At 45.8% G+C, this 18,992-nt stretch overlaps 1 protein-coding gene across 2 annotated transcripts in view; it reads right to left on the reverse strand.

Annotated features, from left to right (window-relative positions):
- Nucleotides 1-18,992, reverse strand: part of si:dkey-220k22.1 (multiple epidermal growth factor-like domains protein 9) — a 50,791-nt gene that overhangs the window by 8,172 nt on the left and 23,627 nt on the right. For both annotated transcript variants that reach the window (XM_035391049.1, XM_035391048.1), the window contains exons 3-4: nucleotides 6,776-6,915; nucleotides 89-238 (exon numbers count right to left, since the gene is read on the reverse strand). In XM_035391049.1, coding sequence (XP_035246940.1) covers nucleotides 89-238; nucleotides 6,776-6,915 — 290 coding nt within the window. The remainder of the gene's footprint in view (nucleotides 1-88; nucleotides 239-6,775; nucleotides 6,916-18,992) is intronic.

Genomic DNA, 18,992 nt, shown 5'->3' on the forward strand with positions numbered 1-18,992 from the left:
AGCGGCAACAGACCGACGCGCTCAGCTGCAATCGCTAGCGGCAACACGCCGACGCGCTCAGCGGGTTCACTGCGGGCAGCGCACTCACCGGGGCGGCAGGTGCCTGTGGAGGTGTTGAGGGAGCAGGGGCAGGCGATGCAGGCATCTGTCAGGGCAGCCCCTGCCCTCCTGTAGAAACCCTCGCCGCACTCCTCACAGCCGGGGCCTTTTGTGTTGTCCTGACAGTCCAGACAGATGCCTGAAAGAAAAAAGTAATAACATCGTCAGAGGTGGCCTGTGCGGTGGCAAGAGGTGCCATCCAGCTGCTGGGAACCACATCGCCATGGAGACCACGGCCAAGGTGGACGCTGACGGAGGGGCGAACGCACACAGCACGCACACACGGTTATTAGAAAGGAAAATAATAGGGGGTTGTCAGTGTTAACATCATCATGTGACTGAGCAGATAAAAAGCCAAGGAACAACTGTATGGTCAATAATGCGCATCAATGATTTCACCAGCCAAAATCAATGGGGAGGGGCTTAAGAGCAGCGTTACATGTGGGAAATTTTTTGAAACATTTCCCCCTGCTAAAAATTTCCCCCTTGTGCCTTTGTGACAACTGTACCTGTAAACCATGAGCACTGTAGCTGTAGCTGAAGCATGCTACAGTCCACACAGTACTATAGGAGAGCCAGTGACTGTTTTACACCCTACAGGCCACACAGTACCATCTTTTTCACTACATGCTAAATGACTTACTCCGAATATATTGCTGATTAACCAAAGCAATTACTATTTAAAACAATTTAGTTATATATTACTAGTCATTAAAACAGCACCATTTTGTTTACAAAATTTGGAATGTTTTTCTTTTTCAAAATTCCAAGTCTAGTGTTCTAGAACCCTAATCAGATATTTGTGATCTTACACCTTAAATGGTTAAGGCCAGGCAGGACGGGGCCAACAGTGCACCACTGATGACAAAGCCAAGGCTGAGGACCTAACCTGCCCTCATTTTCTAGACATTTTTCTGACCCTTGGAATGAATGTTCAGCGCGGCGCCTCAGCAGTCGAACCCAAGCCAAACCAAGGCCTCATCTATCCTTAGCATCAGGGTCTTCTCACAGCGAAGGCAGGGTTAACCCCAGGGATTCACTGAAAGGACTTCTTTTTTTTCTAAATAGCGGCGAGTGGACAGTGTGTCCTAGTTTAGTATTTTTAGGCAGGGGGACAGCAGGGGCTCACTGATAAGAGATGAGCTCAAAGTACAGAAAGTGCGAGGTCAGGAAACTGAGCCCCCAGTCACACAGGTAGATTGTATGGACTTGAGAGTCGACTGACCGATGGACTTGGCCACAGACTGGCCACTGAAACAACTCTAACCGAGAACAGTGAAGGCAGTTACAGATCTTTGATCGATAATCAATGACAAAAGAATCATCAATCATACCAATACCCATCCCTTGCACTTCAAAACCTTCAGTAAGCATTTGATAATTGAATTACCTTGCTTGGCAAGGACCGTACCCACTCACACTCTCCTGGTTTACAAAGAACTAGCCCCAACTGCTAGCTATGGTCAAGGTGACACTGCACATCAGTGAAAAGCGTTCTAGTCCTACAGACAAATGAAAACAAGCAATCTGCATCCTTAAGTGGGAGAATTTGCTCTCGGGCCCTTCCTCTGCGTTGGCGGTTCTGCATTTGTGATTTAGAGCTAGATCTTACACTGCATAAGCCATAAAATTTAAATAAAAATCAATGAGGTGGAAAGGGACCAAATAGCACTGTGGGACGAAAGCTTTTTACGAGATGAAGTCTGCATGATTTATGCACGAATGGTGCAGAGGTTTAGGGACCTGAAAATAATAATTATAATTATGTTAAAATGCCAGGTGTCTGCTGTACCTTTAACCCTTTGAAGAGTAGGTTTATTGGAATGACTGTTAAGTCAGTGTTCTAGAACTCCACTGCCTTCACTTATCAGCAGTAATTGTTACATCAGCATTAGAAGGTTCAGTGAAGAACAATCGAATCACTTATTTGTGAGCCTGATGTGGGATTAAATTTCCAGCTGTCTGACTGCATAAAATGTGAAATTTGGCCCTGAAGTCAGGTTAACCCACAGTGGTGCATGCTTCCAGATATGGTCACTTGTGTTGTTAAGGTCTTCACTTTCCCACAAACATTTTGGTGTTCTTAATTATTTTTTTAAATCTATTTGAATTTGTACTTTGTACAGTCAGATTTTATGTGTATTTGGAAACAAGCATAAAGGCATATATGCAAGAGTTTTATATTTAGAATGCTTTATTATTTATACAAAGTCAATTTACGTAGCTAGTTATAGACCTCATATTAACACCAAAATGTATATCAGCACAATTATAGGCCTAAATAGGCTATTGATTTTAATTATAATAACAAACTATTAAAAATAACTAGCACACCTAGTTTTAGACTTAGTTTTAGTATACAATAATAAACATTTCGGGAACACATACTTCATCTCGTTTATTGATAACAAGCTACTAATGTTGATGATTGGCAATGCTACATATAGACCCAAAAGCACAGTCAAACTCAACATTTAGCAATGGCTTATTTGCTTGTTAAATACTTGGCTAATCATGCCTTGGGGATAGAGAGTGTCTTCATGGACCAAAGTAAGAAGAATTTAAGAAAAGGTTTGAGAATGGGGTTTTGAGAATCGTGTTTTATAATATTCCAAAACTCAAATGTTGGCTAGTTTCCTGAGGTTTTGCAGATCAGGGTGAAGGGACAGGACGGACTGCTGGTGCACTGACTGCAGGCTGAAGAACGGTTTGATGAATCTGCCTCTGTGTGTGTGTGGGACTGAAGAACAGAAAGAATGAGGGGCTAATTGAGAGAGTGTCTGACATGACGAGCCACAGCCCTGGTACAATATGCAATCAAACCGCAAACGAGCAGCTGCACCCTGCTAATGAACAAGGGCGACGCGCTGATTAATTAATGAGAACACGATTAACGAAGGGACACAAATGTGACATGTTGTGTAAATAGCCTGCATGTGTGTGTACCAATATGGACAATTCTAAACATTAAACGAGAGAGATAAAGAGATCTGATTAATTTCAGGGTGAGGTGCCACAGACATCTCTAATGTAGTAGAAACACTGTTCTGTGGTACTGGGTCAGACTTCATCTGACACGACAGTGGGCAGATCTACTGCAGTGCACATTCTGCAGCTCGGCGGTTAATGAAACCAGTCTAGTCATTCCAGCTCTATGCTCAGTTAACAGCATAGCCCACAGTTCCTGGTTTGAGGGGACAGGGGGTCATGTGGTCAGGTCACATGATCTATCATTTATTTTGATGAAATGCAAATTGTCATCTTTTGCTCAGCTGTGTATTTTCTCACACATCGAGAGTGTGCACCCACCCACACTCGTTCTCTCTGTTTAATTTCATTTGCTTAATTAGTTTGACAAGTATCCACTAATGTTACCAAAACACAGATGAATAAATAATCTAGCACATATTAATTTCTTAAATTTAAGGTTAGAAAAGGTCTATCCCTCTCTCTCACTCTGAACAGTCTTCCCTCCAGACAGACATAGAAGCAATGCAGCTATTGCATTGGCAGTGATACTTTAACAGGTCTTAAACCCATGAGGTGGCGGGATCAGTGTCTGGTATAAACACTACTGTAGCTCAGAACTGCTTAGGCAAATTTCCAGTCTCCAAAAAAAATAAAAATAACTGTAAACGATGCAAGTACCTCTGTGCCTTTGAATAAGGTACTTAACCTTAATTGCTTCGCTAAAAACATATCCAGCTGTATAAATGGATGGCATATAAAAAGCAAGCTGTGTAACTCACTCTGGATAAGAGCATGTGCTCAACGCTCAAACGTTAATGTAAAAGCGCAACACCTCCCCCATCGCACATTGCTTCTGATTGGCTGGCACTGCATCACACCCACTGCAGTAGAGGCAGGCTGATTGGGCCATCTTCACTGAGTCTGTTGCTGCAGGTGATGTTGACCCCCCTCCCCCCACCCCTGGGCTAATCTGGACACCATACCAGACACGCACACACATTTCCATAAATCAGTAAATATGGGAAAGATCTGTACTGGGCGTCAGTGGGTGTGTCCGCTCTTCAGTACTCTTAGCAGACTCACAGCTGGCATCTGCAGAACACCAGAATCAGAGGCTGAAGGAGGCGCCCCCGTGGATCTCTCCTGCTCTACTCTGCAGCAACACTGATCTCAGATCAGTGCTCGGGACGGGAGCAGACATCAGGCTGCCGCCCTGCATTCTCATTCTCTGACCTGAGATCACTGTTTGCTGAGGAGGACTGGGTAGTGAGGAAGGAAACAAGGTCTTACATATACTTACATATATATATATATACTCATATGTACACCTGCATGCACACACACACGCGAACACATACAGACACACACGCCAGCACAAGCCAGCACACGCACACACACACACACACACACACCTCCTCTCTCTCTCTCACAGCACACTGCCTTCCACACACATACTGTCCTGGCGCTGGTGTATTATAGATTTTCCGTTCAGCAGCCAGGTGAGGTATTTGGCTGAGCTGAGCAATATCACACCTTGCACTCGATTGTGGTGCTTTTTAATTCCAATGACAGCTTTTGCTGGAGTGTGATTCCACAAGGAAGAGAGTGAATACACATGGTGACAGTAAGTAAAAAAACACAATAAGACAACACAGTAACAGCAAAGAGATTCTGATTGGCAGTTCAGACATTGTAAAGCACAGGGTAGCTCCACCCACCATAGGGGGTCAGGAAGTTTGGTACAGTGAGCGCACTTATGAAAACGGAAGAACTGTCAGAAAAACTGCAAACTGACCCCAGAACAGAGCCATTGAGCTAAGAGCAGGGTGGCCAGAGAACAGCCGAAATGCAGGACAGCATGGGGATTATGTGGGACAGCATCAGAATATGGAAAACAAAAGGAGAGAAAGCCAAATCACTGCTTGTTAAATTTGTTGACGATTGATGCAACTGTTCAAAATGATTCTATTTAAAATGATGGAAATCTGTGTCCTTATGAGACACTGGAGTGTGTGGAGGCAGGGGCCACAAAAAATTGGGGGGGGGGGGGGGCATTGTTCCTCAGCCTACTCTGCCAGTCATGACCCTGTGTCTCTCCCAGCATGCATTGCTCCAACAGCCTACATAACCCACCGAACCGTCGGGACCGCAGAGTAGCACACAAATCAATTCCTCGATTAAATCTAGTGGAGCCGACAGCCAGATCAATCAATATGCAAGGCTGAGAGCCCCTCCCACAAACTGCTCTCTGATACATTATTAATGAGCCGGTCCAGTATTATAATGAGTGAAACGTGCTGCCCTGTGAAAAGAGGCGTTTCCTTTTTATTCTCAGCCAGTGGGTGGGGCACGCCCGCACAAAGACACAGCTATAATACACTATGCTGTGTGTTTGTAGGCATGTCTTTTTTATTCTTGTGACAGTTTTGTGAATGAAAATGTTTGCACATTTTCCTAGATGAGCAGAATGGTGTGTTTTTGCCATGACGTGTGGGGTTTCCTGGGTCTAAGGCAATCAGCAACCTACCAAAAGCACCTGGGCCCATATTCATAAAAAGCACCTCAGAGAAGAAATGTTGGACTAGAATCAGTTTAGCACTGTCTACATCTCAAGTTTACCCACTATGTGCTAAAAGGTACAACTGATCCTAGATCAGACTAATCCCCGGGTCCCTCCGGTGGGCATCAGAAAAGGCCACGCTGCTGAGCTGATATACGATCGTTACTGTGAGCTGCCAACATGCTCAGCAAGCGGAGAATAATCAGTCAGCAGCATTCGCCCGTTATCAGCCACGGGCCAATATCGCACCCTCAGAGACGCAGAGGGGCTTGCAGAAATGGCTCACTGCTGCAGTCGTGCCAAAATAATAACTCACCTGCTGTCTACTTGAACTACGGTCAACGCAAACTCATCTGAAGAGAGGGCGGCCCTGACTTTTTGCAAGATGCGCAGTGTTCACACAGATCTAATGCCTGTGGGAATGCGTGATTCAGGAGATGCAATACATCTCCCCATCTTATTAAATGAGAAACACTTTTTCTCCATAGTCCATCGTACAAAATTAACTCTAGCTGAACTGAACACAATGCAATGCTAACAGTTTTTATTTTTTAGTTGAATGGACAGGAAGTTCATATGTGTTGAAAGGAAATATGGTAATGTTTAGAATGCCATCTTCCATGAACAGATTTTTAATAAAAGTCTATAGAGATGGAGCCAGTACGGTCTTGTTTATATTGAAGGCTGGAAGACATTTCATGAAAGAATTTGCAATGCACTACTGAGAGGCTGGTTGCTATATTCAGAGTGTTGCAATGTGCAGGGCCTGAATTGCCCATAGAAAGGGATGGGAATCCTGTCACTGTGTTGAATGGAATCTGTCAGCACAGGAGACAGAGAGAGAGAGCATCACCCAATGAACACGTGTGTGTGTGTGTGTGTGTGTGTGTGTGTACGTACTAAAATGCGTTTGGGTGAATATGAAAGTGCATTAAAGAGTGCAATCCTTCTCTCCTCTTCTCCTTCACATTCTCTCACTTCTACTGTCTGTGAAAGAGTGTTTGTTGCCTGCAGGTGGCAGTGTGGATTCAGATGAATCACCCACTTGTAAGGTGGCAGTGTGGGTTTGAATGGTGTACCTGCCAATAGATGACGGTGTGGATTTGAATATTTTGGCAGGTGGCAGTGTGGGTCTGGCTTTCTTACCTGACTGAGGGTGGCAGTAACTGGAGTGGTTGTTGCACTGGCAAGTCTGGCATCCGGTACTGCTGAATCTGAAGTATCCAGGGTAACAATCATCACACTTCGGCCCGAACACGCCAGTTTTACACACACAGGCACCGGAGCTGAAAAACAGCAAGGACACACACACTGTTAAGACATATGACAATAAGGCCTGGACAGCTACTCAACCCTGGATCTGAAGGGTCACAGACCCTGGACAGCCACTCAACCCTGGATCTGAAGGATCACAGGGCCTGGACAGCTACTCAACCCTGGATCTGAAGGGTCACAGACCCTGGACAGCTACTCAACCCTGGATCTGAAGGGTCACAGACCCTGGACAGCCACTCAACCCTGGATCTGAAGGATCACAGGGCCTGGACAGCTACTCAACCCTGGATCTGAAGGGTCACAGGGCCTGTACAGCTACTCAACCCTGGATCTGAAGGGTCACAGAGTCTGAACAGCTACTCAACCCTGGATCTGAAGGGTCACAGGGCCTGTACAGCTACTCAACCCTGGATCTGAAGGGTCACAGGGTCTGAACAGCTACTCAACCCTGGATCTGAAGGGTCACAGGGTCTGAATGGCTACTCAACCCTGGATCCAAAGGATCACAGAGCCTGAACAACTACTCAACCCCAGGTCCAGGGTAGCCTTGTGTACCTTGTTGGATGGATCATCATTGTTGAACTCAGTGCAGCCCCCACCCCAATACTGACAGTTTTAGGACTGCAAAAGTAAACCAGATGAATGACAGCAGCTACAAAGGCGATAATAATAGCGGTAATAAGTCTTCATTATGACCGCTGTCCTGGGTGGTGGAAACAATGAGTGGGTGAACATGGTGGTTGATGGAGCAGCTGCCTGTAACACATGGGCTCAAAGACCTGCTGCCTCCACTTACCTCCCGGTATTACTCCTACTTACATAATTTTAGACAAAAAATTAATAACAGGTCCAAATGCTCCCCAACACACACAAAAAAACCCATCACCCTTTTGAAAGCAACTTTCTCCAGACTGGCAATCAAAGAGCCATGTCTCCCATGTTTCAAAGCAGCCCAAGTTAGTTGTTCATTCTGTTATTAATTTAATGAACCTGTTTAACAACTTTTCATCTCACGTTTGTTCTCTCTCTCCCTGTATCCCTCTCTCCCTCACTCTTTCTCTCTCTCTCTCCCTGTATCCCTCTCTCCCTCACTCTTGCTCTCTCTCAAGTCTGATGGACATTCCAAACTACAGTCCCGAGTCGAACATCTGTTTCTAGTAGCAGGCATGCTCTGACCAAAATTGAGCGGACACATGCTCATTTCCATTACCTTGAAAATATTAAGCGGAGGAGATCTAGGCAGCCCCGAGTATGTCTATTAATCACAGTCACATGAACCCTACATTGACAGTAATATTTAGTGTCTTCCAAACCCTACTCCATAGCGCCCACTACTGCTCACCCAGAGTAGTGAGCTGTGTTACTGTGTGTCTGCGGCCGCCGTGCTTTGACTCCACACACAGAATGTGTGTTTCTTACAGTCAGAGCAACACAGGTACCTCAGGTGTGGGGAACATATACAGTGGTTCCTTTTATTGTTTTGTTTTTTTGTGGAAGTGGTGATGACACACACACACCAAACTGCCTTTGTGGCTCCGAGACCTGCCTTATCGAATCTCTAGAGGAGGGATGTGTGAGAACTGCTAATTACCACTGCTTCTGCTTCTCCCTCTGCTGAAACCACCGCACCCCTCCCATTACCTTAGAGAAGCATCGCTGGCATTAATAATAAATAAGACGTGTGTAGCTCTTCTGAGCAGCGAGTGACTGGATTTACTTCCTGTTTTCGAGTGATTATCTTTTCAGCCAAGCAGCCAGCAATGTAGTCCTCACATTTCTTACATTCTTCCAAATACACAACACGGCCGAAAGTATGTGGACACCTGACATCCAACATCTCATCCAAAATTATGGGCATGAATATGGCTGTAGGGACTTGCTTCCATTCAGCCAGAACAGCATTAGTGAGGTTGGGCACTGATTGGGCGAATAGGCCTGGCTCACAGTTGGCTTTCCAATTGATCCAAAAGGTGTTGGATGGGGTTGAGGTCAGGGTTCCATGCAGCCAGTCAGGTTCTTCCACACCATTCTCAACAAAACTGTTTCTGTATGGACCTTGTTATATTGTCATGCTGAAACAGGAAAGGGCCTTCCCCAAACTAGCTCGCTTTATATTCAAAATCCATAAAAGTAACAAGTGAGCGATTAGGAGAGGAGGAGTGCTATATTTGTCATTTGTTACATTTTGAGGTGAGATATTTGTAAATTTGGTCCTAAATGGCTCATAGCACATTACTTAATGGGGTCATCTAATATAACGCCTACGCTACAACACCTACTCACTCCCCCTCCGCTCCCATGGGTTCAACAACTGCTGAGTTTCCATGGCAACCTGGCATAGCAGGCCTGCTTTTGCTCGGTGGTGTCATACAGTAAAAGTTGGTCTCCATAGTAACAAAATTACTAAGAGATAGTAGTGACTAGACAGGTTGAGAGCAGAAGGCAAAGTAGCCGATAAAATAGGCAAAAAGAAACAGGGAAACAGCCTGACCAAGTTACCAAACTGACATTTGGAAGCATCTTTGCTACATTCACCAAACAAGAGGGGCAAATTCAAAAATGCTCCTAAATATGGTTTAAGTCTTACATTACCAAATGTGACTGTAAAAGCTGCATGATTTGCTAAATATAAAAGCTGCTTTATAGTTTGTAGTGTGTGTGCATAACAAAGTCTACAGCCCTAGTTGTATGTTTTATTTGGTAATATGAATCTAATTCAGCAACAAGGAAATAAATACTTTAAAAAATGACTGAGGACAAGTGAATGTCCTTACATTCAAAATTTGACATTACTGCCTCATTAGGGCTAGCCTTTCCATCTCTGTGTATACCTTCCATGAGCAGCCCTCCTCTGCAGAATTCTCCAGATCGCTTTGAGAGATAAACTGTTTCGAATGGTTATTAGGGTTTATCGACAAATTCTAAGTGCTCGAAAAAGAAATTTAAAAAACCCTGCACTCTATTCTCAAGCTTCCAAAGATGCTTTTGCTGGAGGTTCTCGGGGGACGTTGCTACAGCTAATTATCAGAATTAGCACAAAGCCTTTATTCACATTTAGCAATTAGCCGCTCTAATTCTTGGGCCATTGAGAATGTAGCTGTTAGCCTGTACTGTGAGGACCAAACCCTTAGCTTACCTCACACACAATCGATCGATAAATCTGGTAATGAGATCTAGGTATACCTCGCCTAAACGAACAGCACGCAGCAGTGTGCAGGTCACATACAAAAAAAAAAATTCATTAATGACTGACAAGAACTCCTTACACTAGGAAGTGCCTTTTTATTGATAAAAAAGATTTAACAAGCAACAATTTAACGAGTTTTCCCTTGAGGGGACAAAAAGAAAAGGGGCACTTGCTCTGTGTCCGTGACAGATGGGATCACAGCCATTTCCATTCTCTGTCAATTTCTGAACAGGGAAAACTGCATTTCACAAGCCAAGAGAAGACACACACACACACACACACATGCACAGTCTGGTCCTTCATTTCAGCACCATGAAGTTACCATGGTAACAGAATGCGGGGCGATGGGCTGCGCGCCGAAGAATATTCCCGCATTCCAAGTGCATGCGTGTGCATGTTTGTGTGTACGTGTATGTGCTTGTGTATGTGTGTGCATGCGCTTGTGTGCCTGTGGGTGTGGGTGTGTGGGGGGGATGGGGGGGGGAAGTGATAGCTCCCTTGAAAGTGCTCCCTAGTTCAGATTAACATTACATTACATTAAGAATGGGCTCTCTCTCTCACTCTGTCATGGTGCCCCACCCACATTAGAGAACATGCCCCCAATCTTCCCTAGTACCCCGCCCACTCTGGGACACCTCTCCAATCGCGTGCCACTTTAATCCCCTTTTCATCTGGTCTTAACATCAAATATTAATGTCGGAATGAGCCTCAGTGTGGCACCACTGTCTCTGGCTATATCCCCAAATGAGCCTCCTCCTCCTCCTCCTCCTCCTCCCCCCCTCTTCTGAGACTCAGACCCCCCCCCCCCCCAATCCCCACTTCCGCATCTTAACACCTTTCACCCCATTAGGCTCTTAGCATAGCGCCAGTTTTTAAACACGGGCGTTAGACCTTTCAGGTTTAACTCTAGTCTTGGGGGGGCCACAGTATGTGAGGTTTAACTACAGTCTTGAGGGGCCACTGCAGGTTTAACTCCAGTCCTGGGGGGCCACAGTGTCTGAAGGTTTAACTCCAGTCCTGCAGTGTCTGCAGAAATCAACAGCTAATTTTAGGCTTTTAAATGCAAAGTGTGGATTCCAGCCAATCAACGATAAAAACACACCAAAAACCTGGAGTGCACCGCAGAACTAATAATCATTAATAATAATTTAAAAACACATTTTTGTTGTTTTTAATAAACAATTTAATGACAGATTAAATTATGGACAAGTTACTTTGTAGCTGAAATGGGTCCCCCCCACCCATTTTGATTCTCATGAATCAAAAGGAAAAAAAATCTACTCCCAAAAAATAGGGCCAAGTCTCGACATACTCCTCCACATACTAGTGTAAAGAGGGGATCCTTCCTCCACTGTCTGAGTGACCCCCCTCCCTCCCCCTCCCCACCCCAGGAGGATGTCCCCAGCTTCACCCCTCCATTAAAAATGTAAGACAGGATTACTACAAGGAAAAGGGGACTGAATTAGAAATGTGCTGAGTTTGGAAAAGGCTTGAGTGTGGTAGTTTATCTCCATCTGGACATTGTGCCCAAGTACAGGCAAACAGGATGCTGGGATATATAGAACAAAGGTTTTAAAGAGTATGAATCATGAATAATTTAGGCTCATTCAAATTAAATAAAATTTTAATTTGAGAAGACCAAATAAATATAGGTGTAACAAATGAAAGTAAAAAAATTAGGTTTATCTAATAAACATTTTTTTTCAGAGTAATGTTTTTCAGTTCTTCTGTCACGCCACATTTGTCTGTCTGGTTCCACACTTAAGACAAGGTTATATTGAAGCTCTTTAAAAAGTCCAAAAAAGGGTAAACAACCTCAGTTTTAAATTAGGAAGGGGATTAGCAGAATCTTTTTAATGAGGCTTTAAAGGGATTAATAAAGTAGATAACAAAAAGTATTTGAGGTGAGTTTTGTCGGCAGAACAAGGCATCAGAGGTGAAATGTTCTTCACGGTAAATGTTGCACAAATCAAAGACTACCTCCTACGACCCCCCAATCTTGTAATTTCAGATCTATTCGCAAGTCCGTGAACCTTTTGGGGCTTCCAAAAAAGACCGTCAGAGAGGTTGAGACCTTCATTAGCACCGGATTGATCAAGCGTTCTGACTGGACGGGATTTATTGAGCGCTGTGACTTCCTGTCACCTTGGCCCGTCACAAAGCGCTCCATAGATGAGCTCTCCGTTCAGGAGGAAAACAAAATACGATAAAATCGACCCGCTCGTCCCCTGCTCGTCCCCCTCTCGGGCCCGGCTGGGAGACCACGAGGGCGAATGAGCCAGACTCTTATTAGACATCTCGCATGAGCTCTGATACCTCCAGGGTCAACCAGTCAGCATTTACCATAGGAGAGCGTAGTTTATAAATAAGCTGCTCGAGGCTGCAGTTTAAGATTTGGTATAAGATTTGGATTACAGGTGTGGAAGGAGAGACTACTGAGCAGTTTTTTTTTCATTCTTGATTTAAAGACTAAAACCCATTTGGGTGTAAAAGGCTTTGGAGAAGGCCATTTGAAAGTGCAGGTAAGCTGACATTTGTTTTTTAGCGCGACAGCCTTCCCTCTTTTTTTTATTTCGGCGGGTATAGAACAGAGAGATTAACGGATAACCACAACTGAGAAAGCGCTATGACGGGATTGAACCACAGACTCGCCTGTAATGCTCCAGAAAAACAAATAAAGAGGCCAAAAGCCTAATGAGACTGAACCCCTCCCAATCCACCGTCCTTTTCCACTCAAGTGAAATGACCACAGTGCTTAAAGGTGTGATCACTCAGTTTCTTTACTAGCAGGTATCTTTTCAAATCTGCTTTATATTCATCAGTTTCCCACAGATCTGTTCAGACTCGTCGGTGGGCCGTTTAGCAGGAGCACCTGATCCTAGATCTGCCTTGGGGGCATTCGATCAGATGTCAACTGAGTCAACTGAGAAACTGAAAAGACAAGGCACAAAATGATCATGCCATGTTGGCTCTGGGCTCTAGCTCTGACTGTGTACTGAGGTGACCTATGGTAACTCAGACAGTAAGCCATATTGGCTCTGCGTTCTTTGGCTGGGGGCTCGGATGGTCGCAGTGTGTTGGCACTGTGTTCTGACCAGGGGGCACATGTGACAAACGGTGGCCATTTTGGCTCTGTTTTCTCTGTGTGACGTGGGGCTGAGGGCGGTAGGACCCAGCTCTGTCCTCCTGCTCCAGAGGCAGCGAGACAGCAGGAGCATGCCTGGCCCTGGGCCCCGTCAGCCACGCCGTACCTGAGTGAGCGTTTACCGAAACAGGTGCGGACGGCACAGGTGGTCAGAGGCCCCGGCACACCTCCAGCGTGGGAGAAAATGCAGAGTCCCACATGGCCAGGAAAGCAGCTCAGCTCAAAGACAGCACTGAGTAAAGCAGGCCAGAGAAACTGTGTGTGTGCGGGTGTGCGTGTGTGTGTGTTTCTGAGTGTGCGTGTGTGTGTTTATAAGCGTGTGTGTGTATATGTATGTGTATGTGCGTACTTGTGTGTGTTCATGAGTGTGTGCGTGTGTGCTTACAGTAATTAGTGCTTACAGTGTGGTCATGTACAGCAGTGTCTGTGTACGTGTGTTTGTAAAGCAGTGTGCATATCTGTGTTTTCAGCAGTATGTTGTTGTATACAGTAGCATGTAGTCGAGTTGTGTGTATGAGCGTACAGCAGTCCATGGTTGTGTAAGACTAGTGTGTGTGTATGTTTGTGAGTACTGTTGGGTGTGTATATGTGTGTGCTCAGTAGTGTGATGGGTAATCTCCATTCAAGCCATGGAAAGTGTGCAGGGCTCAGTGCTGCTGAACACACACACATCTCACTGAAAGGTCTATGGCTGCACTTCCCTCTTCTGTGTTCAGTATTCAGTGCCAAATGAAAATGAAACATTCCCTCTGTCTCTAAGCGTCTGCCTCAGTTCTGAGGAAAGGCCTCTTTGATCCAGGGACACCAGAGACACACAGACAGGAACCTGCAAGACGTCCCAGGGCAGGCGAGACAGTTTGCTTACTTCATCCCATCCCCCCAACCCCCCACCCCCCCCCATCCCAAAACGGCCAATCACGCGGCCGTACCGCTGACTCTGCCCGCCGCACGCAGTTGCTCAGCGATGCCGTCCCCGTAAAGAGGCTTAACGATCCGTGCTCTGACAGCTGCGAATAAAACACACGGCCTTGGAGCTCATTAGCTGAAAAATGTTTAGCGGAAGTAAGCAAAAAACTAACTTCACTCGTAGTAATTTACTAAGATCACATGCGTTTGTGTAGTAGGGCCTGCAGGGCTTGATGATGTGCAGAACGTGCTGCTGTGTAGACAGATGTTTACCGAAACGTTTCTGGGTTAAACGCTCAAGGGTATGGCTACTAAGGGTGTTCCCCTTCCTTTGAATCTTCATCTTATTTTGAGTTGGATATGCCAAATTTGGGGTTGATTACAGTCATCACACCCTAACACAAAAGAACACCATGTGCTGTCCTGCCCTCTCTCTTTCTCCCTCTTCCCCCTCTCTCTCTCTCCCTCCCTCTTCCCCCTCTCTTTCTCTCTCCCTCTCCCTCCCCCTCCCCCTCCCCCCCCTCCCTCTCTCTCCCTCTCTCTCTCTCTCTCTCGCTCTCAGATACATTCTGAGACTCAGTGTGTATTCCCCTGGTGTTCATTCACAGATGCGGTCCTCCACACCACTGCAGCCACCCCCTTCCCACACCTCCCCATTCCGATGATGTCTCCTGCCCTCATTTCCTCTCCCACTTCTCACCTTATAGCTTCAGCAGGGTGCCTGGCGACCGTTGCTTAGCAACCCACCTGCATTTACGAGATGCTTATTTTTATTCATTCTTCCCCACACCTCACCTTAGTCCAGAGGGACCCTTTTGCCGTGGTGGGGTGGCAGGAGGGATAGGGAAGGTACAGGAAAAACGGACATTCACCTTTTCCCTCTGTTCCCCATATCCCACAGTTGAGCTTCTGCCCATTTGTGCATCCTTGCTTTAAGGAAGAGCGTTTGGGGCGAGCGTGTGGTTGCCAGGGTGTATCAGCCTCAACAGACTCCTGCTGTGTGGGGAATCGGGCAGGGGACTGACAAACCGAGACAAGCTGTGTGCTCATTGTGCATTCAGTTACGTAAGGACTCAGTTTGCATATATTCTGGATTCTGACTGACAAGGTCGCTAACTCTGGTATGTGTGTGTGTGTGTGTGTGGTGTACGCCAGTGCTTTCCTCTATGAGCACACACACGCACATGCATGCACACAAACGCGCACACACACACACACACTTGCAACACACACACACACACACCATACACATACACACACACCACACACACATACGCACACACACCATACACACACACACATTTAAGCTTAAGATGACACCTCTCCCCACCTCCCAGCTAGCCCCTGCTGCAGATGTGGGACTGCTGTCAGAGACAAACAGATGTGTTTGTCACACATCGATTTTCGCTATACCCATCCCCCAATCCTACTCCACCCCCCATCCCCCCCCCCCCCCCCCCCACCCCCGCACCCTATTCTGCGTTTCCAGGTCAGTAGCATGATCCTGGGATAAAATATGGAAAACCGGGCCAGAGGTTAATAAATGGCATGGTTTGGCAGAGAAATGTACAGTGGAGAGCATGCATGATATATGGTGGGGTGGGGGGGGGGTTTGGGGGTGAGGCGTGCTCTCTGTTCACATTTAGACAGTCACAGTCTGTATTACAGTCACACCCTGTCTTTATATTAATTTCTGACACTGTTAAATGTTATAAAAAATGGTGAGTGGCAGCTGCAATGGGATAACATTAACTTTTACAATGAGAAAATAAGTTAAATTGTACCTTGCAAAAACAATATACAAGAGTACATTCACTAATTATATAATAGAACTGTACACAACATTATCTCACACTTTCTCTCTGTCTGCCTCTTTCTCTCTCTTTGCTCTTTCTCACACAGTGATGTGTGTGTGTGTGTGAGTGTGTGTGTTTGTGTGTGTGTGTGTGTGTGTGTCGCGAGTGCTGCTGCTTCACACCCTAGGGCGCTGTTTTAACACTCTGTTGTAACTTCCAGCATTCATGTACCACGGATGCTTTGTGCATGTGATTGTGTGCTCTTATGTGTGTGTGTGTGTGTGTATGTGTGCATGTGTGCATGTGTGTGTGTGTGTGTGTGTTTGGGTGTGTGTGTGTGCGTGTAGATAACTGATAAAAGCTACATATTAGCAGCCCCCTCCACTCCTCCCCAGCCCAGACAATGCCCCCACACTGGCATGTAAGTCTGTGTGGGGGATTCTGGCTGTCTAATGGAGGCTATTTTGGGTCTTCATGCAGAAACAGACAAGGTCAAACGCAGGATCGTGTGCTGAAACACACACTCAGGAAGGCCAAATATAAACAGCATGAAAAGACAGCCGCGATGTCGTCCACACTGCCCCAGTGAGCATTCTGACACAAAATGGCTGCCGCGCATCTTTTACAACACATTAGGGGTATGGTTGCGGTGAAGTCTCCCCCTTTTGCTTTCAGATCCTGAAAGTCACTATATAAATGTGACCAATCATTATGTGATTGAAAAACATTGATCAAGTAATTTCCTTGGGAAAACTGGCGCACTTTCATTAAAATAATCAATGTGAATTAGCCAGGCCCTAATCCCCTTCACCGTACCAAATCTAAACAAACAAGAAACAAAAACACGCCGATGAGCTGAAATCCTCACAGGAGGAGAAAATCTCTTTCAAAAATGAGATAAATTTTCAGCCAGTTGCGACTGACAGCTTCCTCAAGAAAAAAAAAAAGGTGTCGCAATTCAACAGTTGAGGTACCTCAGGGGATTTTTACATTCAAATTCCCCCTTACGTAATTTTTATTTATTTTTTTGCAACTGTCAACTAAATTTGGAGGAATGCTTCCTTAATTGTACCAAAATAATTAAGGGAAATACTTAACACGAATAATGCACTTATTGTGAACTACTCGAGCGTGGGTATTTGTGGTGCTTCCACAGCAACATGGCTGAAAATTGAATGCAATATTAGTAGATAACAGTGAGTAAATGGCCTCCTTCTGTGCTGCTGGCATACAGGCCTTTCCCTACAGGGGCCCTTACCCTAATCCCTCTGTCCTGCCATTTCATTCATTCCAACACCCACTGTCCAGTCACAGTCCACCATTCCAGCACTGTCCAGCAACCCCGACAGGCCCAATCATTGTCCAGCAACCCCGACAGGCCCAATCATTGTCCAGCAACCCCGACAGGCCCAATCATTGTCCAGCATCCCCGACAGGCCCAATCATTGTCCAGTATTCCAACGAGGTGAGGTTCAGTTGCAAAGATTCTTCAGTCACAGGCCAGTATTTGATCACTAACAAAACCGGTTGCAGGCCAGTATTTTCTCATTAAAACGGGCCAATCAAAAGCTAGCGTACTCTCCCTTCTCTGCCTTGGTGGGGTCCGTATCCCCTGAAGCATCTAATTGCCTTTTTTTGCCTCTGGCCTCACCACACGGGCGAGCTGATAATCGCACTCCATCATTCCTCCATTACAGGAAAAGCCTCCCCTCCTCTGCACCTCAGAACAGCACTGCAACACTATGACCTTATCAGCACTTAACTCAAATTAACCTCTATGAGAACAAGGAAAGCACACACACACATACATGGACACATATGAACACAGACACATACACACACAGACGCACACATACGTACATACACTAACAGATGAGCATACATGAACTCACTCTGTGTGCTCTCTCTCTCTCTCTCTCTCTCTCTCTCTGTCTCTCTCTCTCTCTCTCTCTCTCTCTCTCTGTCTCTCTCTCTCTCTCTCTCTCTCTCTCTCTCTCTCTCTCTCTCTCTCTCTCTCTCTCTCTCTGTCTCTCTCTCTCTCTCTCTCTCTCTGTCTCTGTCTCTCTCTCTCTCTGCACCCTGGCCCCTTATTGTTACTCCTTTGACTGGGTTGCATTGTTGTTTACATGCGATCCCTTCATGCGGCAGGATGTTTAAACGACTGAAACAGTTCAGATAAAGCGCGTTGCCCGGACGGAACTGCGACTGTGCCCCCACCTGGGATGTGAACTGGCAGGTTCCGCCACACATGTGACACTGCGCTACCACCCCAGACCCATCTGTTGCCATAGAGATGCCCATCACCTGTGTTCTGTGGTTTGTGATTTGTTGTTTCCACTGTTGGGACATACCCCCTGTTTACATGTTCCAGGAAACCCGCGGGCAGGTACAGAGCTTCTCTAGGGACTACAGAACCAGGGAGGCTGGCTGGTTAGGTGATAGTCTTTATTACTGTATCTCTGAATGCAGGTCCTTGTGAGCAGCTATTTTCTCTCACTCCAAATCAAACTACCTGCAGCACAGGACCTTCTGTGAGTCTGTCATCTGCTTACCAGGCCAAGGCACTCTCAGATTGTTAGAATTACTCACTTCCGGTACAAGCTCATTTTTAGATACACATGTGCGTACGCATGACTGCACACACACGGACAGCAGACCCAAACGCGCGAACGCACACGCCAACACCACAACAGCATTTTCAGCACTGCTTGTTAAAGAAGTTAAAGAAGCTGAAGTCCCTTCGCTGCAGAATCTGGTAACCCCCTAACATTCTCTTACACAGACAGGGGAATTCAGTGATGTGGCAACCCCCATACAGTGAGCAGCTCTTTACAGCGATGAAGATGCCATGACCACATGTTATCCTTGTAAACCTTAACATTGTCTGGGCTTACGTACAGTACGTGGCTGAACGTAAGGAAAACATTTACATCTTTTAATTGAGGGTTTTGATGGAAAGTTTCCTTTCTCTTTTAATATTCATGCAAACGACTGCTGCTGTACCCTTGAGCTAGGCACTTAACCCCAATTTCTTCAGTAAATGTCCAGCTCTTT

Source organism: Anguilla anguilla, chromosome 14 (genome assembly GCF_013347855.1).
Source record: "Anguilla anguilla isolate fAngAng1 chromosome 14, fAngAng1.pri, whole genome shotgun sequence".
NCBI lineage: Eukaryota > Metazoa > Chordata > Actinopteri > Anguilliformes > Anguillidae > Anguilla > Anguilla anguilla.